Source organism: Nakaseomyces bracarensis (assembly GCF_045282275.1).
Source record: "Nakaseomyces bracarensis strain CBM3 chromosome Unknown Scaff11_0, whole genome shotgun sequence".
In the NCBI taxonomy this organism is placed as follows: domain Eukaryota; kingdom Fungi; phylum Ascomycota; class Saccharomycetes; order Saccharomycetales; family Saccharomycetaceae; genus Nakaseomyces; species Nakaseomyces bracarensis.
In genome coordinates, this window is record NW_027263957.1 from 423,396 (window position 1) to 447,822 (window position 24,427).

Below are 24,427 nucleotides of genomic sequence, written 5' to 3' on the forward strand. Positions count from 1 at the left end.
GATCATGGAAGTTGCCAACGTAGGGATTTCGACTGTCACTGGTTTGAATAACGAGTTTACTGTGAATTTTATTAATGGTAAAAGATTGGTATTAATCAGTAAGAAATACCTTGAAATTGTTAAGATGTTTAATTATGCCCAACTTAAAATTGAAGATGAATATGGAACAAACGATCCTAATAAGACTGTGTGTTCATCTGAAGCTTATATTAGAGAAAGCAAAGAAATAATTTGTCATTTGGCTCTAGTTATTTTAGTTGGTCTTTTCAATGAGGATAATGACGTGAAGAATATATCCTATAACCTGCTAGTGGTAACTCAAAATGCATTTAATCTCAATTTTGGAAGTAGATTTCAACATGCGCCTGAAGTTTATGTTCCTGATAACACTACAACATTTCTTTCAACAATTGCAAAGGCTCTCGCAGAGTCATCTCCGGAGTTAACTCGATATATGTGGTCTTACTTTTTGGAAGGACTAGAAAATGATGTTATTCCTCATGAACATATACCAACCATAATTTGTTGCCTTTCATATTGGGTACCTAATTTATACAAATACGTTTATCTCGTCGACGAAGAAGAGGGCGCAAACGACTTATCTAAAATCATTAGATCGTTAATCAAATTAACTGTAAAAGAACCTGACTTTACTACAGTTTACTTACAGCAAATATGGTTTTTGTTGGTATTAGATGATAGACTAAGTGCTATAATTGTGGAAGAATTTATCACACATGCATTAGATAGGGATTCGGAAAATAGAGATTGGAAAAAGGCTGTATCTTTGTTAACTGCGTTCCCCACTGTTGAAGTGGCGTGCCAAGTAATAGGAAAATTAATGGACATTATTAACTCATTTCTACCATCCTTGAAGATGGAGGTTTTTGTCCATAGTTGGTCAGAACTTGAAATTCTTGTAAAGATTAGTGTGTCATTATTTTTTGAGTCACCATTGTTGACTCAAATGTGCTTACCAGAAGTACTGTTCATTATATCTTTATTAATTGATATCGGTCCCACACATATACGTTATTGTCTACATGAGCTGTTAATGAATATATGTCATTCATTGATGATTAATTCATCCTTACCAAAGGAGAATTCTGAAAAACTAGACCAGATTTGTACATTGTTCTCAAGACAGAAATTGAATTTCATGTCTGGTTTCAGTCAAGAGAAAGGACGAATTTTACCTACATTCAGTGCATCCTCCTTTTCTAGTAAGTTTGGGACCCTTGATCATTTTGTTACTAATGTTTTCAAATTAATGGAATATGGTTCCATATCGGAGTCGGCTCAATGGAAAACTAAATACAAAAAGTATCTGATGGGTTGTATATTTAATCATGAATCATTTTTATCCGCTAGAGCAATGATGATTCTCGGAATCATAGGAAAAGAGGATACTACAGAAATTTTGTGCAGAGATTTACTGGCCGAAACCATGAAAATATTTGCTGAGCCTGTAGTAACAGATGAGCAATTATTTGTTGGTATCTCACATATATTTACCTACAGCAAAATTGTAGCTGGATTAGATCCTGCTGGTGAGATGCTTTCAAGAATGTTTTGGCTATCCACTGTGTTTGTAGAGTCATCACATCCGATTTTATTTGAGGGAGGTTTGCAATTTATGATAAATTGTCTCAATTATCTATATGAGTATCATTTCAAAAACGGTGCCAATAACACTTTATTGGCTGAGCACCTGATGGAGAAACGAAAATTTGCAAGCTTCTTATTAGATGAACTTGAAGGACACTCAGATTGTCTGTGGACAAAAGACAATTTTGACCACTTAATACTTGGTTTCATCACAAGAGGTCTTTCGTTAGCGGTTTTAAGGGGTGTGGCACTTGAATGTTTAGTAACCATTTGTAAATACTCATACCGCGAACATACGGTCATATCGAAGGCTAAACATTATCTGAATTATTTATTCTTCCTTTTCCTAGTTTCGAGCCAAGACTCTTTCCTGTCACTACTAGAAGAATTTGGTATTGATGATGAATTTGTTGAACTAGATGACAATAACAAGGCCCCTAAGTCTCTAATTGATTGGATAAGCAGTGATAATGAATGTGCTAATATTACATTATACCAAGGCGCAATGTTGTTTGCTAGTACAGCTTCGGATGAACCTAGTAAGTTACGATTTGAGCTTTTGACAAGATACTTATTGAACGTTAACCCAGATGCAGTGTTCCGTTATTATTTCGTGACTAGACAGGAACTAAGAAGAATATCTACACTGGAACAACAATCTGATTGTAGCTCTGTTGCTTTCGAAATTGTTGGAATGTTGGTCATGTATGATGAATTTGATGAACTGGATAAATATAACGATAGGTCAGTGCAGTTACTGAAGAGTAGAGGTCTGTTATCACTCACTAAGATTAATGTATTTGGAAGAACTTTTGAGGATATTATGACTTCCCTCCAGGATAATTCAGCTCTAATTTACCACAGGAAAAGACTGACAACTTTAATTATATCAAAGATAATCCACGATTCTCAGTTGATGGTCTAAAAATACAGTTTGGGCTCCACCTTTAAGTAGATTATATAACGCATAAATAAATGACAGTATGCTGTCACGATTTTACATTGTTTTTTAATATGGAGTGTCTGAATAAGTTTCTGTCTTATATATATAATGTAATAATTAACTGTTTTATTTTTATTTTTTTTTTTTGTACCTTTCTATTTCATAATTTTGAGATTTTTCCTATTTAGGAAATCGATAAACAGAGGAAATTGATTGACCTTTGACTCTCGAGGATCATACTTAATGAAACTATAATTAGTAATTGTATATTTTTATGTGATATTAAAATTTTACAAGTGTATGGAAAATAGAAGATATTAATTTTTCTTTTGACACATTTACGTTGACGTAAATATAGGATAGCTTTTAAGATAGAAGAAATACATAAAGGGTAGTGGAGAAGAGAATGGATGACTCCACCAGGTTACGGGTACTTGAACCACTCGATGGTAACTCTTTAATGAGTCCTAATGCCTCTTCTATTCAGAAATACTCTCAAATGACACCTTTGGCTTCTTCCTTTACTCATAACGCATTTGGAAGAACTCAAACACCTGTTTTAGAAGATGGCAACGGAAATAGTGAGGATTTATTAAAATGGAAATATGAACAAAAAGAGTTTGTGTTTGAGAGTAATAGCACTCCTTCAAAGCCAAATATACCCTCCAATGGGATAGGTGACATTAGAGAAAATCGAACAACAGTACCTGCTGGCAGGAGGCGGAATGGTCAACTTATTGGTGCGGCGCCAAAGTTTTCCTCTAATTTACAAAAGATGACATCGAAATTGGAACTTATTGATAATACTCATTTTACAAGCCTTCCCATAGCACCACCAAGCAATAGAAATGAATATGATAATGATACCAATAACAGCGACAATGACTGTTCGAATGATGTTTCAAATATTAGTAATACATTTTACCCTCAAAATAAACGTATGTATAGAGACATCGCTAATGAAATTATTGTTCATAATAACCAAAAAATGAGGTATGTTAGTTATAGATACAATAATTATAATAATGATCATGAAGAAAGGCGTGTGCCTTCTGAGATAAAATGTGAAGGCAAACATCCAATTGTTATTGTTGAAGATTATATTTTATCAGATAGTGAGAGATCCATAAATGAAAGTCATAAGAAAAGGAAATTGCAAAGAAACAGTGACCGTGGAGTTGCTCCTAAAGTATCGGTGCACAGTTTAAAAGATAAACTAAGAGGAGGTCAGGAAGAGCATATACCTATAAAGAGAAGGTATCTAGCTTGTAAGGAAAGTAGTGGCTCTAATTTAGAGAGGATACCAGATGAGTTGATAGATGAACGAGGAAACATTAAAGGTACTATCAGTTCTCTCGTCTTGAATACCGAAAAGCTACAGGATAAGGACGAATATCTTTCGCTAATGAAATCTACCATTGATGATACACTGAAAAAGTGTGTACTGTGTGAAAAGGTGCTTTACGAATTTAGTTCTATAATACAGTCAAACAATGTTTATAAGGAATTGGTCTGCGGTAGCTGTACTGAAAAATATGAGGTGATCGCAAAGTTACTTGAGGATTGTGAATTCGAATCGTCAACTGATGGTTCACAAGATTTGGCAACATTTGGAGAATGTACTATGGATTCGATGATGGCTTCATCTGATATAGATTTCCTGAGGTCAACAAACAATACACCCATCGAAAGTAAAAATAACCAATATAACCAGGAGCCATTCTCCGCTACCTTAATAGAAACTCTGCATTCTCAACTAAAACTCAATGAAAAAGGAGATAGAACTGATGTTTCTTCTAAAGCTATCAATTGGTTCATGGAGGCAAGAAAAAAATTACGTTGGAGATGGAGAGTAAGCGGTTTACTCCCAGAGTTCATAAATAGTAGGGACTTTACCAACTAGGAAATAATAGTCACCACTTCACATTGCGGGCACAATGAGTACCTACACTTATGCTCGAAACCCAGTAACTGAGATACCGGGAAACAATATATTTTGAAATTAGATACTATTCATAACATAATATTAAATTAAAATTGATACCCATAATTATATAAAAACATCAAATCCTAAAAAATAATCAAATTGGTATAAAAAAAAATAAGTATAGGAGCGGAGATTATCTATTTGGAGCCAAATAGCTCTTGATGAATTAAGAACTCAGTTTCGAGAGCTTTTTGCAGGCTTCTAGGCCAAAGTGCTCTTTAACCATATGAGCAATTGCTACATTACCATATAAATTAACAAACCTTCTTCGTACAACAATATTATTGTGAGAGTCGGGTTTGATTTCAACTAGAACCTTCCTCCATGACATATTCAACTGCCAGGCTCTAGCTATACGTTCTTGGATACGATTAATACTTTCATTTGGATAAACAATCCTCTTCATCGTGGATCTTTTTATATAGTGTGGTTCGGGTAAGTCTTCGGGCTCGTATAATCTGTCATGCACAATCCGATCCTTCCTAATTGAAGGATCTTTAATATATTGTTGATTAGGAACGGGCGCGGTTAATGTGGACAAAGCGGACATAAATGTAGATGCCTCAGCAGGGCCCTTAAATTTCTCTTCTTGGTTGCTTGCAGTTGACTCGGTATCAGTATCTGAAGAATCAGATCCTTTTCCACCCATCACCTGTCCTCTTTTAAACTTATTCATTTTAGGACCTCGTACTATTACCTGTGGTAAGGCCCATTGTAAGAAATTCTTGTGATTTGGGCTCTCCGCGGGAATTTCACCCATTTTATCATTTGAACTGCCAGAATTTTCAGCATCTGACGGCGTGTCTTCAGAAACTTTGTTACTATTGGTCTCACCAGCAGATTTCCTGATATCTTTCACTTCATTTAAACTACGCCAATCTAGATACAATAAGGCTGCTGTACGAAGAGGAACGATACCATCGTGCACAATGTTTGCATAAACTGTTCTATTTTGGAACATTTGAAACACTTGTTGTGCAGGAGGCTGAGGAATTATTTCTAGAATATTTCTAGGTAAGTTAGTACTCTCCTGTTGAAGAGATAATCCTGATAAACCCTCATTGGAAGTTAGCGGGGTGTATTTAAGATTTAGATCTCTTCCTGTCAAACCTAAAGCGCCCATATCTAATGGAACGGACAAATATAGAGGAAAATCACCTATAACACCAATGAAAGGACTGGCTAATGCTATAAAATGTACTGGTTTGACACCAGTCTGAGGATTAAAAAAATCAGGTCTCATCATAGAGATATAATGTACTGCCATAGCCTGGGTCGGTCCACCTAGAGAATGACCTATAAAAGATATTTTATCCACTTTGTATTCCTTGTTTAATTCATCGACTGTATCCATCACATATTTAGCAATTCTTTTACCCAAGTAATAAATACCATGGGCTGACTTTCCCATGTTCTCCATACAACCTCTTATAACTATATTGGGGTTATATTCTTCATCTATTGCAAAAGCAGTCTGCTCGATCTTATCCTTCATAAATAACATATCGCATCCCACATTAGAGAAAATACCATGTGTGATAATAACCAAATGGACTGGTTTCTCGATATATTTTGGAGGCAAATTCCATAAAGATTTTTCATCCCACATCTTTAAGAGTATGCCCATCACAGGTGTAACTTTTCTTCCCCTAGTCTTTTTAACCGATTTCTTCGACGTTCCAATCTTCAAACTGTATTTTAGTATAGGGAATGTAACAACTGCCAGTTGTGATATAATATCAATGGTCCACGAATAGATTTCATCCTTGGGATCACCTGTCTGGAGACGAGAATTAGCGTTCAAGTAAAGTCTGGCTTTGAATTTCTCATCAGGTTTCAAATCACTACAGAAATCAATATCTTCAGCACCAGTGAACTGCTTGTCCTCATCATAATTACAAGGCCTGATATCCACATAGAAAGAGTATGGTCCGGTTAAATATACGGGTCGAAGTAAAGGACTCTCCATATTCTTTATACGTAAGAACAACTCTCTGCAATCACAACCTTCTTCTCTTAACTTACGATTATCAACCTGGAACACATAACGACTCATAGCCCCAATACCCAGATTGTTTTTCTCATGCACAAGCAATATATCAGCATGTTTATCCCCGGGATTCTTACCGCTACCATATGTCAGAGCAGCAGATATACCTTTCCTAGGCTCCTTATCAGTAGTCATCTTGTCCTCTATGCTTTTGATATTTTCCCTGGATTTAAATAAATGAAATTAGTAAGCAGAAACAGAGCTTTAATCATATAAATACAACTCCCATCAGGTGTATTGTTATATATATAACTGTTTGTTCCGTTTGCTTTTCCTGTTACATCAGCACTCTCGGACTCTAATTTTATTTCCGCTACGCCTGTCTCTGAGTTATCTCTCACAATATTCTTTTCGTTTGGTGATTTTCACTACTTTTATTCATAAAAAATATAATTCTCTTCGAATCCTTTAGGCGGACGGTTTTTTTGTTAATTTTTTTTTTTTTTTCTTTTCTTTGTTAGATTTCACATTACCCTGATTACTAATTTTTACGTTATTTTTTGGCGGCTAATTTAAATATTTTGCACTGTATCTTCTGAGTAATACAGTGCAAAATACAAAATTTTCATACATATAATTTATATTGCTCCTGTACAGGGTTTTTAAATGTATTAGATTAATGTGCCTGTTACTGCTAACGTAATACTAATTATTAAATTTGTTTTTGGTTTTGTTTTTGAGGTATGCGAGTATTATACTAGCGGAAAATATATTAAAGCTTATTAGTATATTTAAGGTTGTTTTTTTTTTCTTACATAATTTAGGTTCTTATCTGATAATCTAGTTAATTAATCAGTTTTTTATTTTTCAACCGCAAAGTGAATATGATAAAAATAATTTTACCCGCTGGCTTAATTTCATGACAGAAACATTAAAAACAAATTATTTTTTGGCAGTTTATTTTTTATTTTTTTGATCTAGCTAATTTTTTTTTAATACTAATTACACATAATCTTTTATTCAAATATATCTTTATTTATCAAATCGTTATGCAGATTTTGTTAGCATTGCCTCAATATAATCCCTTGTAGATAGAATACTGGTTCCACCAAGGACTACTCGTATCTTATCTTTCATTGTTCCATTAAATTGGTGAACTAATCTAGCCTCTTCATATGTTACGCCGCCAACAACAAAGATGACAACATCCTTGGCAGCTTTGCTGTTGTTAGAGTAGCCACTGTTGGTCTTCAAGCTAGTATATTTGTCGTTCGGCAGGCCTGTTTTCGATAGATGCGCCAGCATAGTGGAAATTTCAGGTATGTGTTGCATGTAAACATTATTCTCTGCTTTGTTTTGAGATGTGTTCAGTATTCCCCTAGAGGCCATTTTCGTATTGAATTTTTTCGCTAGCTCACTAAGGAGGTCATCCTTCTTACCCTCGCTTTCACTCATAGAAGTAGTACTGCTCGACTGATGGACCTGGGTTATTAACTTGTGGAATCTATGTAGGAAGTTAACTTCTTGTGGATCAATAATATTGCTCATCTCTCTTATTAAAGTGTTTATCTTGTCCTGGATATCATAATGTCTCGTAATATAGATACACACCAACTTTACCTTATAGTACTTATCAATGGAAGGCTCCCTTAACAAGACTATCAGACTTTGAAAATCTTCACTATTATCCTTATGAACAGATATGTTTTGTTCGATTTCACTAATCTCCCAAATTTTGTGACTTTTCAATTGCTTGTCCAACTCACCCACGATAGTCATGTGTTTAGACACGTTTCCTGAAAGTTTCCTAAACTCAGGATACTTTTCAATAAAATTTTTTATGTCTTCAATAGTATTTATTTTGCTATTACTTTGGCTTTTCATTTTGTAGGTATCCACATAATTTTTCACCTTGTCTCCTAGTTCACCAAAGTTCATATACATGGTCTCGTAAAAAAATTTATCTTGCATGGATGATAACGTTACATGTTCCAAATCTTTATCAATATCTGGAATGTTAGACAAGTCCACAACATTTCGCCTTAACCCGATATACTCATTGATCATTGACTGATATGTCCAAGGCTGCAATAAGGGTGTTAACGGATCATTTTTTCTATCTAATAAAATGAGAAGTGGGGGTACATCCATAGCTGGAAAATCAAAGAGGGCCTTTTCGTTCTTACCAATAGAGCTTGCAATTTCATTAGCAAGTTTAGCACACATTTTACTATTACTCTCATATCTAATATCGGGCTTTATTTTAAGTGACAATAATACAGAAAGAAGACTAGCCTTACAGGTAGCCAAATTATATTCATCCCACACACCAGAGTTATTGATTGTTAATTGCCCCGGAAACATATCAAACGAGAAAAGATCTTCGTTAAGGATATAATAATCCTGAAAGATTTCTTCTACTTTGGAAACCGCTTCCATATCATCTGCCTCGGCTAATCTTTCCAATTGCGCTTTGCTAACAATATTGCTGAAGAATAGGTGATAGTCACCATATTTTGGATTCCTTAGTTCTTTAACCAAATAATCAATAGACTCATCTGTTGGATTGATATATACTAAACACCTCAAATGTCTTTCTATATCCCTTTGCTGGTTTTCTATCGTATCAATAAGAAAAATCTCATTATGCAGCAATTCACTTTGAGTAGAACACATCGATATAGTGCTTTTAGTATCTTTGTCAAGCAGAAGTGCTTTTATTCTACTCCTCTCATTTACTTCTCCAACACCAGCCTTTGATTTAGAATTTAGAATCCTATCGATATACACATGTGCCACGTCAAACAAATTCATAATACGTATCTATTGCGAAATATCTCTCTTGCTTTACTGTATTGATAAAAGTATGATCCCGTTCTATCAATGTATTACTATAGGTAGTTGATATTCATTTTAAACAGGTGCATGTGTCAGTTAAGGATTCTAGTACTTAGATTACCCTTTCCCCGGGGGTGAGATTCATTAAAATACGTCTTTACGAAGGCACAACATGACTACAATAAAATCTGTACATCAACCATGTTAGTTATACAATTATTCAATTTCACTCCTGCTACTCACTAAACACATCAGTATTTTTCCAGTTTAGTAGGGGATTCTAATGTCTCTATAAAGTTACAAAACAGCAACAATGTTAATATATAAATACATCACTTCTTAGAAAAATTTGAGGATATTAAAATATATGTTTTTAAAATATATGAATGCAACGGTTGAATGTCTATTTATTTTTCTATGATGGATTTAAAATACGACATCCTTTTTTTTATGTCTATAATTTGAATGGTACCTTGTAGTTTGTCGTGCGACCTTCTTCGTATAATTTGTTCAAGACTTGTTCCATCATTCCACTTCTTACCAATTCCTGGTACTTTCTATAAAGAACAAGGGCTGTATATGCATCTTCTATAGAATCATGGTTCCCTTCTTGGACATTGATATCCAAGAGTACATATGCAAGGTATCTTAACGACAAGTACCTCTTTCCTTGCAAGAAGTAAATAGCTGTATCTCTTATCTGTTCTTTTGGGACTTGAATATTGATATGTCTGAAATCATTTTGTAGACCATGTCCAATAAAAACACATCCCAACTGCATTAGCAACCATATTTTCCGGTAAGCTACGTACCTAGGTACCAAATTTTTATCACTTTTAGCAGGATTCAAATCACCAGGAAGTATACCACTGAATTTTGTCAAGTAGTCTTCAATCTCCTTTTCAATTATGATGTAGTCATCAATAAAGGGAACACCAAACTTCTCTCCTTCACCTCTTATGACAGATATTCTTGCTAGAGCGCCCTTCTTCGACTCCACAATAGTTTTTATACCTCTACAGTCGATATCACATTTTTCGTTATTTAAGACAACAAATTCCGCATCAATCGCTATCAAAGAACCAGGTTGTGGGGCCTCTTCAAAAGTCAAAAGTTCATAATCTTTTTTAACGCCACGTCTTATTCCTTCGGAAAAATAATCCCTATAAAGAATAGAGTAATCGATATCATAATTTGAGACAGACCTAAATGGTTTCCGTAATTCCTCTACATCACCGTAGATAATAACCTCTGGAATCTTCCAATCCGCATTCATATCCAAAGCCACTGACTCGTCAATTTCGCAAACCAAATAATCATTGAACAAGTACCACTTAAAATTTTTTAATTCATTATCATAAATTCTGGTAAAGGTAACATAATGATCACCTCTCTCGAGATCACGAACACGAGCCACATATCCATGAAGTTCATATTTGTAAATAGTAGTATTAGTCCTTATTTCATCGATGGTTGCTCTTATTATTGGCTTATTTTTCATTATAGAACCGTAGAATTCTTTTGCTAACCAATTCCTAGAAGTCCGAGCAATATTCCAAGCACTATCATCCAGTTTTGGTAGTAATGAAAGTATAGAAGGAAGTTCAATTATTATGGTTTCTTCATCAAGTTTTTCCACCATTCCACATTGTTCACATTTTTTGTTCATTGTTTTGGCTATTTTTAGAGAGTGTTCTATGTAAGGCAATATGGATTGAGCATATAATGGTTTGTTATTTTTTGTCGGTACATTATTAGTACCGATTTCAATAGAGCTAATACGTTTATCTTTTGAGTTCTGACCATAAGTGCAGCATCCTTTAGTTAGAATAGAAAAGTTGCAGCCATAACAATGCTCTAATGTGTGATTTTGATCAATAGAACTATTCTCCTGATGTATCAGCTCCTCCAGTAAAAATTTATTAAACTTTTGTACATCAGAATCTTCACTGATATCACTATTGGAGACATTTAAATTTTCGATACCATCGATTATACTTTTCTTCTTGGAACCAACTATTCCCATTTGCTTGGCAGTTTCATTGTCATTAAATGACATTTGAAAGTTAATAGATCTACAGATAGTATCATTAGTTCTTTCAATCATATCAATGAGATGTGCCAAGTCGGTCAATAAAGGCGTATCAAAATGTTCATCCTTAAGCGTCCCTACCAGAAAATTTGCTATTTCAGGAATAAATCTGTATAGCTGAATTATAGAGTTTGTATACGAATCCGTTACGTCGTTATCAAGACCACAGTATGGAGTTTTGTTGAATGATGGAAAATCGAAAGTGTCTGTTGCAAACTTAGTGATAGCAAGCGGAAGATTCACAAAGGCAGGAGGTATTTCTGATGTCTTTGATGTAACTCTGAATGCGTCATCGGTGATTATAGTAGATGAAGCCTGATATCTCTTATCTTTAAGAGAAATATATGGGTGAGTGGTATCTTTGTGTCCATATTTCATAGCATTGTAAGGATATAATTTTAAACTCCCTACCATTTTACCTTTTTGCCTTTTAGTGACTACAGTTTCCTTAGGAACTTCGATTTTTCTCTGAATTGTACCTGGTGATTTGAATATTACAGGTGGCCATGCTGAAAGTAATTTCTCCTGATAATAAGGGATACCTACACTGCTCAATGGGTAAGAGTAGTCATCTACGCTCTTATTTTCTAATGGTCCATCATTTACAAAAGTAGGGTATTCTAACATTTCTGGAGTATTTGTGAAATTCGTAGAGCTATTTGTCCTTGACCATGTACTAAATAAATTATCATTTTCCAGGATACCGAGATGGTCCCCATTAGGAGATAAACTCAGGCCCTTAATTCCTTGAGTAGAGTGAACATATTGTGTCCGCAAAGTAGGATTTGACATGTCCACAAAGTCAAAAGATCCAGATACCGATCCAATTACCATAATCGTAGGTAGAACAGGATGTAATTGAACAAAATCCGCCCCACCAGAACCAATTGTACTGTTTTTTGAGAATGAAACCGGTGGTAACTGTCTCATAGTTCGTAGATCATATATATTAACGAATGGATCAGAAAATGAATTATAGAAACCATTTGACTGGCCTGTGGTCACCAACGTGTAATCTCGTATATCCATTGAGGTAATATTTGCAGAGTGTGACGCAAAAGTCTTAATGACCTGATTAGTGCCAGGGTCGAAAAGGTCAATTGACCCCGACTGCTTCCCTATTGCTGTGAGTTTTTTACTAGACCTAATGAAATCAACTTTTGAGAAATACGGTATATTCGACTCCAAACTTCCTCTTTGTAGGTCTACCAAGGATAATCCTGACCCGATATCTGTTCCCGCACAGAACACTTTAGTTCGCTGATCCGTTGACTTAAAACACATCGTCCTAAGCTCATTGAAGGAAGCCACATCTATACTGGTCATATTCAACAACGTAATGCCTGTCCTATCCTGTAAATGCAACGAATCCGAACTCAGAGATAGTATACCACTGTTATGACTCATGATGTCTGCTACAGGAGACCCTCCAACATGAGACCTCTGTCTCACATATGGATTGAAATTCCTGTCATATGCTGATACACATCCATAACTATCACCACTCCATATAAGATTTGCATAGTCATCAAATATAAATTTCGTTACTTCTTTCGTCTGGCCATCATACTGAAAGAATGGTTTCTTCAAATGCTCATCCAAATGTTTATTAGTGAACGAATGCTGCCAATTATTCATAATTCAGCTTATTTTTTTTACTTCTTTCTTTCTGGTATCTCTTTAGGGTTATTGTATTTCTTTTCCTTATCCTTCTGTTATTAGTGTAGTCCTCTTTGTCTTAATATTTCGATATTCCATCTACTTTATACCAGTTTTTTTAATAGCTAATTAAGATGGATAAATCCGTATCCTTAAGAGTGTTATTGCTTCTTGGTATAGCTCCCTTTTCGTCCAATTCACAACGATATTGGGATTTAACTGTAATCTTAGAGATCCTAGGGTCTTGATTGTAATAATAAGTAAAGCAAGTTATAGCAAGACAGTTTCGTCCCTTCCCTTCCCTTCAAAAGGAGTATTTTTAAATGAACGCGAAATTTTTTTTGTTATGTAATTTTAAAGCATATTGATATTTTTAATGGATATTAATATTTCCAAGGATATTGATATTTTTAAAGGTTATTGGTATTTAATAAACTACTGATATCTCCCATTTACTACTGCATTCTTTATTAGAAGGGGTGGGGAGGAGTAGCAAAATGAAGAGTATATTGAAACGGGATGAGGTAGAGGAACGACCCGAGGATACGCAGGATACGCATATTCGGAGGGTTTCCTTCTTACCAGATGTTACTTTGCATAGTTTTGATATGGTTTCAATGGAGAATGCGAAGAAAGGTGAAGAAGTGATGACATCTACTCAAGTATCGCCGCCGATGCGGGAGGAAAGTCCGATGGACATGACTGAGCCCATATTTATATCACCGAAGACAGTCGACCCAAAAGCCAATAGCATTTCGAATAACTACACTTCAACTGCAGATGAGATGATGGAGTTTACTGGTCCGCAGGTCATTAATGGTAACGAGGAGTCCATGGAGCTTACAGGCACGCATGCCATTATTATGTCACAGGAGAAATTAAACAAACACAATAGTACGCAGAAGAAACCCGAGTTGAGTCCTCCCGAGGGCCCAGCTGAATTGAGTATACCTGAAAAGATAATGTCACAAGCAATGGAGTTCACGCAGGTATTACCGAAATTCGATGACCCAATATCACCACTCGGTAGTAATATCAAGCAACAACAAGATCAGGAAGACACTATGGAGTTCACGCAAATTGTACCGAAGATTCAAGATTACTCTAATAAAAAACGAAAACTCAACGATAACTCCATTGAAAAGCTCTCATCACCTACTACTCCTCCGAAGCAGCACATCGGTGATACAAATGTAGACATCGAGGGTATCGAGAAAATGTCTCCAATTAAAATATCATATGATAACACTAGTATATCCAAGGTCGGAGACTTGGGGGAAAACTCCATGAGCAGGATCAGCGAGGTACTCAAAAACAAATCTATAATAGATAGGGATACAGACAATTATGCTTATCATGATTTAGAGGAGGCATCTGACGAAAATACTGGTATGTCTGACGAGGAAACGCAGCTAAGCCTGGAAAATTATCTATCACTTGTTAATAAAGAGTTCCTAGTTGATACAAAATCTGTATTGAGCAGTGTTGAAGATGTCGTTGAATTCAAGTCGGTCGATGAGGTATCAAGAACACATTTGAGGTATAACCAGCTGACCTCTAGCTTGAATATAGAAGTACCTACATTAGAAATTAAAACTTTCATTATAAATGAGTTAATGGGAAGAATAAAACAGTCGAAAAGTATAAACGAGTTAGAGAACGACTTGAAGGGTACTACCAAGAAAGGATCCATGTTTTTGAAATTTTATAATAACAACGACGAGGAACACAGCAACTTGGAAAAAGAGCTGTCAATTGTTCAGCGCGTATGTGGACTTCAGTCACAGAAGGAATGGTTCGAATGGAGAATCCGTCAGTTAGATGGGTTTAAGGAGGTTCTCACAGACAATCTTGAGGTACTAAACGAAGAATATGCTTCTGTCATGGAAGAAATGAAGAAAGTAAAAGAAACAAAATTTAAAATAATGGAATTAAAAGAAACATTACAACGAGAAATCAGAATACTCAAGGAGATATCTCCTGTAACCCACCGAATTGGTCCGACACTAGAAGATAAATTAACGATTGCAAAAATTCAAACTCAGTTGAAGAAATACAGCGTGGACATTAATAGATTTGGCGAAATAAAGAATCGCAAACTGGAGCTGGAGAAAAAAATAAACAACCAAACAGAATTACTAGCAAAATTCAATCAAGAACAAGATAAGGTTACTAATAAAAAACTGCCTTTGAAATCGTCTTTCAGAACACTTGAAGCTAACTTCAATATACTACAAGAATTAACTGGTGTTACCTTTCAGTCATTTCAGGACAGTATCCTTGTAATAAAGTTTGTTAACATCGGTGGAATGAAAATTGATATCGACATGGATCAAACAAGTGCAAATAATATATCATTGGGTTTCTTACTATCTCAGGAGTGCGTTGGTAATCCAATCTTCGAGTTAATATACTGGTTAACCTGTAAACAACTAATGGTTTATGTAGACACAAAGACCAGTATCCTCTCAATCCTATTCAATGTGGTAGCCAAGTTGAGACACATTTATCATGCTTTAGTTAACTTATCACTGCTATTCCAAATTAAAACCAATAAAGAAGGTGAGGATATATACATCGAGGCCTCAGAAGTGGACCAATACTCACACCAAAAAGTCACCTACGTAATCAAACTCTCAGATTTTGTAACTGCATGTGAGAACGACAGTAACAATGTTCCCATAGAGGTACGATACCAAAATAATGTACCTCAGGAACGCGTCTCCAAACTTCTACTAGACAAAGGAAGCAGGATCTTCCCTTGGCTCAAGATAGCTACTATCATCACATCACCAATAGCCACGTCTACAGATCCAGAAAGAGTAACTATTTAGTTATTACGCTCTAAATAATATATTAAGATGGGAAAATATAGAAGGTATATAATTGTAATTTTATCATCAACAACGACTAACGCTAGACACAAAGGAAGGATTTTTTTAGCCAAAACAGAAATTTTTGAAAAAATATCAATTAACTTAATTAAATTATATTGGAAGGGTATAATGCGATCGATTCGATGGGGAGAACTCTTTATAATTGTTAAGTATCAGATTTTAAGTATTTGGTTTCTTTTTTTAATTGATTATCAATTGAGTGGTTGAATTGTTTTTATATCTGTTTACCGTAGGAGATCAAAAGCGTACGTACTGAGTTGTTGACAATTTAACAAAAAAAAAATACTATCTCTACAAAGCCTGGAAACATATAATAAAAAAAGATTCAAAACAGCTTTCATTTCGGGATGTTTAACAAACCTTCAGGTACAGGTTTCAATTTTGGCACGGCCTCTACGCCGACTTCAACGCCGATGCAATCAAACAATAATAATATGCCCCAAAAAGCACCTTTATTTGGGAACTCTAACCCAGGAGTGTCTACTCCTAGTCCAGCTGGAGGCTTATTTGGAAATAGTTCTAGCAATAATAGCAACAGTACTTTTGGTGCCAAATCTAGCAACCTATTTGGGAACAATACCCAAGGACAATCAGGGTTGTTTGGTTCAAGTTCAACTAACCAAAACAACACTCAAGGAGGAACGGGGCTCTTTGGCAATAGTTCAGCACAACCCCAAAATACTAATACTAGTACAGGTGGGTTGTTTGGCAATAAACCATCAACTGGTCTCTTCGGATCCAATGCTAATACCTCCACTCTAGGTTCAACAGGTTTGGGGGCTTCTAAACCCACCACTGGGCTTTTCGGGTCCTCTCAAACTACGAATCAACCACAAACTTCATTATTCGGTAATAGTAATACTGCACAACCAGGGGGTTTGTTTAATAATAATGGTACGGCAAACACCACGGGTTTATTTGGGAAACCTCAAGCATCTGGACTGTTTGGATCTAACACTACAAATACACAATCGAACCCTCCCTCTAGTAATCCTTATGGATTCAATGTTTCGATGAACCCAACCCCAATTACAACAATGCCTGAATCTATAACGGCCTCTTCCAAGAAGGAGTTACATAATGCCAGTGACAAAGCTCATGCTGGTAGGTCAGTTTCGATGAGCATTTCTAACCCGAATGCAACACCTATAAATCAATCCTCCTTGATAAGCAAGCTAAGTACAAGAATTAACTCCTCCCAATCGAACAACTCTCTACAAGGTTTATTTTCACCATCTAATGCACAGACCTGGTTTGGCAATTTAAAAAGTACAAATTTAAGATCCAAAAACAGCTTCAGTGATAACTATCAGAACGGTTCAAACCAGGTTGTCACTAATGGCAAACTTAAAGGTATTGGTCTTCTTTCTCAACAAAAAGAAGATCTTACTGAATTACGTAGACTAAAAATCGACAACAGCAGAAGTGCAGCAAAAAAACTAAGACTACTTTCTGGAAGCTCCACGATAACGAAAGCATACTCCAATGAGATAGAAAATAATCATAAACCGAGTATTACCGAACCACACAACTTCACAAACCAACAAAATGATGTTACAGATGTGGAGAAGAAGTGCGAAGAGCTGAATAATGAATCAGACTCTAAATTATCTAATGAACAGAAGGACTATTGGTGTTCTCCATCTCCAGATCAGTTAAGAGAGTATACCGATGACCAACTTGCAGCCGTATCGAATTTCGTTATTGGTAGGAAAAATCACGGTTACATAACTTATGCCGATTCTGTAGACTTAAGGGACTTTGCGAAGGATTTTGAATATGAATTATTCCATAAAGTTGTTATATTTAGATCAACTAAGACTGTAGAAGTTTATCCAGATGAAACTCAAAAACCTGCAAATGGTTATGGTTTGAATGTTCCAGCTATTATAACTTTAGAGCACGTGTACCCAGTTGATAAGAAGACCAAGAAACCTATTACCGATTCATCAAGATTAGTAGAGTTCCAGCTATTTTCTAAAAAGCTAAGAGCTCTTCGTGACATGGAGTTTATATCATATAATCCTTTCAATGGAATCTGGACTTTTAAGGTACAGCACTTCAGCATTTGGGGCTTAGTGAATGAAGATGACGCCGAAATAGATGAAGATGATCTGGATGAAAAAAAAAAGGAAAAGGAAGAATCTGAAAAGGAATTGTTATTCCATGACCGTTCAAAAGTTGAAAAGTCGTTAGCTTTTGTGGATGACTTAATTGACGAAAAAGCCTATGAACCTGAAGTAAAAGATGAAGATTTTGATGGGTTAGAAGCCGCTCAAATTTTAGAAACCGCTAATAATTGGGATGACCAGTTGAGAGTTGCAGGGTTACCTACAAGATCTATATTTGCTGATAGTGTAGAAAATACCAGCAATGAAATAGACCTCCTTTTCCAACATTATGAGAAAGAAAGAAATCTTGAAAACACGATATCGAAGGAACGAAGATTTACGAACAGTATGTACACCTTTGCAAGATTCGGTAATAAATCCAGTTTAGTTATCAAGAATAAATCTTCCAATACAGGTGTTAAATTGTCCAACCTAAAGACCAATAAGTTGATCTCTGTTCTAACTAATAAAAAAATCTTCGAGAATGAGCTTAGTACGTCTTTTATTGAAAGTCGTCATAGTAATAGCTATCCAAAAGTTATCCGCAAACAAATCTTCTTTAATGATATCGCGAACACTTTAGGGAGTAATGATAGAGAATTTAAGCTGTGGAGTTTATCATCTATTTTATTTGACCCTATATACTTAGACACAGCTGATGAGTCAAAAGAGATCATTTTGAAGTATACTAGAAAAGAAAAGATTGCTAAATGGATAATAAATGAGACACAAGAGAAAATAAATGATAAAATTAACAAGAAATCAGACCCATTGGAAAAAATTTTTCTGTACTTACTAATTAATAATATTACACAAGCTGCCAAACTTGCTTTAGAATCCGGAAACGGTCATTTAAGTGTCTTAATTTCAATGCTCGGTTCGAATGACCCTAGATTGAAAGAACTGGCTGACATGCAGCTAGTCCAATGGTCAAACACTGGCGGAAGCATTGATATCAATGTGGCATATATCTACAAACTTCTAAGTGGCAATCCTTTCACCGGATCTTTTTCATTAACTGAAATTATGAAGGATTTTGATTGGTTAGTTTCTCTTGGGGTTTCACTATATTACGGTGAAATCGATGAGTACTCACTAGAAAAATTTGTTAGCAAAACACTAGGATTGGTCCCAGATGATGAGGATTCCATCTTTCCAATTATATTTAGATTGTTCTGCTCAGGAAATCAAATTCAATCATTTTTGGAGGACATTCAAATAAGAACCAACTTCTTAAGCTCTCAATATCTATGGTATTGTGTGCAAATACTGTCTAACAACAATGCTACCAGCTTTGATATCGAATTCTCAGATAAACTAAGCTTGGCTTATAGTGAAAATCTAGAATTAACTGGTCATATTCCAGAATCCTTATACGTCGCTTCTCATATTAATGATGATGGACTATCGAAAAGAAAAATCGATGATTTGGTTTTCAGAAATATTGAAGCCCTTACTTCATCAAAGAAACCTATAAACTTCTTATCCAAGTTGTGCCTACCAGAGAGTCTAATTTACCGTGCTATGGCACTTTTTGCTAAATACAACAAAAACTATATCGAACAGCTAAACAATTTACTATGTGCTAACAACTATGATGAAGCAAAGAAGGTTTTTATTAATTATGTTTCTCCGCAGTTTATTTTGAAAAGAAATCCGGAAAGCTTAGCTGAATTATCTTTAATCATTTCTCAATTTCCCATTAATGAATTAAAAGGGTCTGATATGCATCTCTTCGAACTGTATGCCAACTATAGAAATCGAAACTCAACTAATGTATCTGATCTAAAGGCGTTGGCGTTAGAGTTACCAATATTTTATGAAAGAAATAAAGGATCAATTAATGTTTCTGCATGTTGTACTGTTATCTCTAATGACATTGTGAATATAATTTTGTCGAGAGATCCTGAAGAAATAAAGGAGCTACGTCCGCTAATCGTTAAATTACCAATGGGCCAATCAGAAAAGATATACACCACAAAACATTTATCAAAATATTAAATCATAACAAGAAAAACTGCATATATATAATTACAAACTCTATATGATATAACTGTCTATATCAGTCCGTACGATATTTAAATGATTCTGCATTGTACATCTATTAAAGTAGTGTTAATTAAAAATGCTAAGTCAATACCGTAATGTTGAAACGAATTTATTGAATAGAGCTGGTACTACTGTGATTAGGCTTCATCATCATGTATATTAGGATTTCGAATAATTAGGAATTTCATATTAATTATTCTTTCTTGACATCTCGATTCGACTCTGATCTTAACTATAGGCTTCAAACTTTAATAAGCATAATCATTATTCATCCTTTAATAATCCCCAACAGCATCTCGTAGCTCCTCGACTACATTCAGAACAGCTTCAGTTGCTGGACTATCCGGATATGTATCTAGGAAACTCTCACCCATATCAGAGCATTTTCCTATCCTAGGATCTAGCGGCACAGATCCTAAAAATTTAATTCCTAGCTCTTTACACAGGGCTTCACCACCACCAGTAGTAGGTTTAAAAATTTGAGACTCACCTTTACAGTTTGGACACACGAAACCGCTCATATTCTCCACGAGACCTAATACTTTTATCCCAGCCTTCTTACAAAAGTCAATCTCTTTCCTCACATCAAGCAACGCCACTTCCTGAGGTGTCGTTACAACAAGGGCTCCATCGATACCAGATTCGGCCATATATTTGTTTATCGAGATATGCTCATCAGACGTGCCAGGAGGCGTATCGACGACCAAATAGTCCAGTTCATCCCACGCCACATCCTTCAAAAACTTCTTGATTAACAGATTCTTCTTATTACCTCTCCATATCACAGCAGAATCGTCCTCCGGCAGCATAAACTGGATAGACATAGCGGCCAGGTTCTCCGCCACGTACACGGGTGTCCACCCAGTGTTTGACTCATGTACCACCTCATCAGTACATCCCAACATCTGCGGCATCGAAGGCCCACATATATCCAAGTCCATAGCTCCAACTTGCAAATCCTCATCTGCAGACAACGCCCAACTCAACATCGTAGTGAAAGTAGACTTACCTACACCACCTTTCCCAGACAACACCAGTATCTTGTGCTTGATTCCACTTAGGTTCTCGGTAATGAGCGGAATATCAGGGTCAGGACCCTTGGGCAGACTCTCACATATGCTCTTATTCTCACATGTCATACAAGCATCACCTTTACCAGCCAGCTCAGACTCAGGTCCGGGACAGTGCTCAGGCTCAGGAGCCTCCAGCTCGTACTCTGGAGGCAGTATATCCATTTTACGCGATACTTCAGTCATTTATACGGTTTCACTGCTTCTTGTTATTGTGTTTTTTGAAGAACTTAGTATACATATGTCCACATAAACATACATAAGCTTTGAAATCAAGAACTTAAATCACCGATTAAGCTGATCACGATGAGCTTAGTAATGACAAAAAAAAAGAAAGAAAAAAAAAAAAGTCCAAAACAGTACCAAACACACTTCATAGTAAGTGCTTTAGTTGATACGTTAACAGGAAAGCCTATTTAATATCTACGAATAACGGGGACTAACTACCCAAGTGGCAATAGAGTGGTAGTACCATATACAATAACAATACAATTGTCATTGCGACGCCAAGTATAACGATGATTGCAATGACGTTACACTGACAACATATTACAATATATAAAACAGTAATAGAAGAGGAATATATAATATAATATAATATACTGATACATAATATAATATACTGAGACATAATATTGCGATGACTTCATATTCGTGTATCGTGATATAGAATTGTTTAAATAAAAAAAAAAAAGGGTAAAAGGGTAAAATCCACTTCACAATTCGATTTCGAGGACTTTGGAAAGAGACGATTATATCAGTACAAAGCGATGGGATTAAGTAGTGAGGAAGTAGCGCTGGTGCGGGATGGGTGTCTTGGCGGGAAGGCGCTGTCGTACAGTCCGTACTCTAAGTTTCGGGTTAGTTGTTGTATCCTGGTGAGTGAAGGTGGGCGGTATACCAGTGTTGTGGGTGCAAATGTTGAGAATGCGAGTTATGGGGGTACGATCTGTGCTGAGCGAGTCACGATCACGAAGGCCATGACTACGGCTGGTACGCGGGACCCCACCAAGTGGATTGCGCTTGGGATTATGGGAGACACTGATGAGTGTATATCGCCATGTGGGCTATGCAGACAGGTAATCAGAGAGTTCATCAGCCCAAAAATGTCACCAGATATACCGATCCTCATGTTCAACGGTGACGGTACCAACCATATACAATCAACAATGGAAGAGCTATTACCAAACAGTTTTGGTCCGGAAAGCCTGTAACTTAAGACAATGCATGACCATGGGGGGAGAGAGCGAGAGTGAGAGTGACAGAGAGAGGAAGATGTGGCATTAATGCCCCATCGGTATATTTCTATTTAATTTTAATAAAGAAAAAGAAAAGTAGACATACTTCTACGCATCTTTCTAAGGGCTTTTCCTTTATTTCTTTCTTTTTTCTATGGGTGTGTTGAAAAAAATTTTTTTTTTTTTTTTTTTTTTTTTAAATTTTGCTTTAAATTGAAAAAATAGTTGGTATTTAGGAAAGGATGTTAAGTATATAAGCAATACTATTAGCTGAGTTTTGGCTTCTGAAAGGGGATCTGTGATCTGAGAGTTAAATAAGAAGGGCCGAAATATAGACATACGACTCTATAATGACTGAAACTGAAAGTAAGAGATATTGTGCTGGTTTGCAATGTGGTAAGGAGACAGACTCCGAGTTGAAGTGTCCTATCTGTTTGAAGGCTGGTGTCGAGGCTTATTTCTGTAATGAGTCTTGTTTCAAGGATAATTACAAGTCGCACAAGGCCACTCATTTCAAGGAGAACGCCGACGGTAGTATTGACAAGGAGCCATATGATCCATTTCCTAAGTTCAAGTATACTGGTGGGGTGAAGTCAGCCTACCCATTGACTCCAAAGAGATTTGTTCCTGAGGACATTCCTAAGCCTGATTGGGCTGCTAATGGGTTGCCCATCAGTGAGCAAAGAAATGACAGAATGAACAAGATTATTGTATACAAGAAGGATGAAATTAAAAAGATCAGAAAAGCTTGTATGCTTGGTAGAGAGATTCTTGATATCGCAGCTGCGGCCGTGAGACCTGGTATCACCACTGATGAGATTGATGCCATTGTGCACGAGGAGACCATCAAGAGAGGTGCTTACCCATCGCCATTGAACTATTACAATTTCCCCAAATCCGTTTGTACCTCTGTTAACGAAGTGATCTGTCACGGTATCCCTGATCAAAGACCATTGAAGGAAGGTGATATCGTCAACTTGGATGTCTCTTTGTTCTACCAAGGGTTCCACGCTGACCTGAACGAAACTTATTACGTTGGTGAAGATATCTCCAAGGAGGCCATCAACACCGTGGAAACCGCTAGAGAGTGTCTAAAGACTGCTATCAAGCAATGTAAACCAGGTTGTACGTTCCAAGAACTAGGTGACTACATAGAAAAGCATGCTAAGGAAAACAAATGTTCAGTGGTGAGAACTTACTGTGGCCACGGTGTCGGTGAGTACTTCCATTGCTCTCCAAATATCCCACATTATGCCAAGAACAGAACTCCAGGTGTCATGAAACCCGGTATGGTCTTCACTATCGAACCTATGATTAACGAAGGTGTCTACAAAGATATCACATGGCCTGATGACTGGACTTCCACTACACAGGATGGTAAGATAAGTGCTCAATTTGAACACACTTTGCTTGTGACTGAAAATGGTGTCGAGATCCTGACAGCTAGAAATAAAAAATCTCCAGGTGGCCCAAGACAAAGAATTAGATAAAAATCCTAAATCAGCTATTCAAACGTGATGATACATCTGTCTTGTAATTTTCCTTCTTTTTTTATCTTTTTTTTTTTTATCTTTTTTTTTTTTTTTTCACGAATCCCAGTTGTAATAAGATTATACATTTATTTCTTTTTCTCTTTTATTAATACCTTTATAAAATAATTACTTAAGTTTTTAATGGTGCATTGATAGACTTCTTTAGTCTTATAATTTTATATATTTTTCATCTCTTCTTCTTTTATTTATGTTTCTTTCAAGAACTTTAAGTTTTTACTTATATTTCTAAAGCATCAATGAATTGGAAACAGTATATAGTAGTTTGCTTTATAAATACTTTAGACATTCATAATAATATTTTAATCAATATCAGCATTTATTTAATATCAGCTTAATATAATATACTACGAAATATTATCACATGTCATACAGTAAATAAATCTGAGCCGTAG

At 35.8% G+C, this 24,427-nt stretch overlaps 10 protein-coding genes across 10 annotated transcripts; 6 read left to right on the forward strand and 4 right to left on the reverse strand.

The window, feature by feature from the left end:
* Nucleotides 1-4: 4 nt before the first annotated feature.
* Nucleotides 5-2,533, forward strand: RNJ42_03214 (Inhibitory regulator protein IRA2; the record flags this gene model as incomplete). Its single annotated transcript, XM_071053378.1, has 1 exon — nt 5-2,533. One exon carries the CDS (start codon nt 5-7, stop codon nt 2,531-2,533), a length of 2,529 nt encoding a protein of 842 aa, XP_070910786.1.
* A 424-nt stretch (nt 2,534-2,957) lies between these two features.
* On the forward strand, nt 2,958-4,454 carry RNJ42_03215 (uncharacterized protein; the record flags this gene model as incomplete). Its single annotated transcript, XM_071053379.1, has 1 exon — nt 2,958-4,454. The coding sequence occupies one exon, from the start codon at nt 2,958-2,960 to the stop codon at nt 4,452-4,454; it is 1,497 nt and encodes a 498-aa protein (XP_070910787.1).
* Nucleotides 4,455-4,704: 250 nt separating this feature from the next.
* RNJ42_03216 (putative hydrolase) lies at nt 4,705-6,723 on the reverse strand (the record flags this gene model as incomplete). The annotated part of the gene is made up of 1 exon (XM_071053380.1): nt 4,705-6,723. The coding sequence occupies one exon, from the start codon at nt 6,721-6,723 to the stop codon at nt 4,705-4,707; it is 2,019 nt and encodes a 672-aa protein (XP_070910788.1).
* Nucleotides 6,724-7,575: 852 nt separating this feature from the next.
* On the reverse strand, nt 7,576-9,342 carry VPS45 (Vps45p; the record flags this gene model as incomplete). The annotated part of the gene is made up of 1 exon (XM_071053381.1): nt 7,576-9,342. One exon carries the CDS (start codon nt 9,340-9,342, stop codon nt 7,576-7,578), a length of 1,767 nt encoding a protein of 588 aa, XP_070910789.1.
* Nucleotides 9,343-9,820: 478 nt separating this feature from the next.
* PAN2 (poly(A)-specific ribonuclease) lies at nt 9,821-13,096 on the reverse strand (the record flags this gene model as incomplete). The annotated part of the gene is made up of 1 exon (XM_071053382.1): nt 9,821-13,096. One exon carries the CDS (start codon nt 13,094-13,096, stop codon nt 9,821-9,823), a length of 3,276 nt encoding a protein of 1,091 aa, XP_070910790.1.
* A 518-nt stretch (nt 13,097-13,614) lies between these two features.
* On the forward strand, nt 13,615-15,951 carry SPC105 (kinetochore-microtubule binding complex subunit SPC105; the record flags this gene model as incomplete). The annotated part of the gene is made up of 1 exon (XM_071053383.1): nt 13,615-15,951. One exon carries the CDS (start codon nt 13,615-13,617, stop codon nt 15,949-15,951), a length of 2,337 nt encoding a protein of 778 aa, XP_070910791.1.
* Nucleotides 15,952-16,361: 410 nt separating this feature from the next.
* NUP145 (nucleocytoplasmic transporter NUP145) lies at nt 16,362-20,126 on the forward strand (the record flags this gene model as incomplete). The annotated part of the gene is made up of 1 exon (XM_071053384.1): nt 16,362-20,126. The coding sequence occupies one exon, from the start codon at nt 16,362-16,364 to the stop codon at nt 20,124-20,126; it is 3,765 nt and encodes a 1,254-aa protein (XP_070910792.1).
* Nucleotides 20,127-20,449: 323 nt separating this feature from the next.
* Nucleotides 20,450-21,430, reverse strand: NBP35 (Fe-S cluster-binding ATPase; the record flags this gene model as incomplete). The annotated part of the gene is made up of 1 exon (XM_071053385.1): nt 20,450-21,430. One exon carries the CDS (start codon nt 21,428-21,430, stop codon nt 20,450-20,452), a length of 981 nt encoding a protein of 326 aa, XP_070910793.1.
* Nucleotides 21,431-22,014: 584 nt separating this feature from the next.
* CDD1 (cytidine deaminase) lies at nt 22,015-22,458 on the forward strand (the record flags this gene model as incomplete). Its single annotated transcript, XM_071053386.1, has 1 exon — nt 22,015-22,458. One exon carries the CDS (start codon nt 22,015-22,017, stop codon nt 22,456-22,458), a length of 444 nt encoding a protein of 147 aa, XP_070910794.1.
* Nucleotides 22,459-22,832: 374 nt separating this feature from the next.
* On the forward strand, nt 22,833-23,972 carry MAP1 (methionine aminopeptidase MAP1; the record flags this gene model as incomplete). Its single annotated transcript, XM_071053387.1, has 1 exon — nt 22,833-23,972. One exon carries the CDS (start codon nt 22,833-22,835, stop codon nt 23,970-23,972), a length of 1,140 nt encoding a protein of 379 aa, XP_070910795.1.
* Between the last annotated feature and the right edge of the window lie 455 nt (nt 23,973-24,427).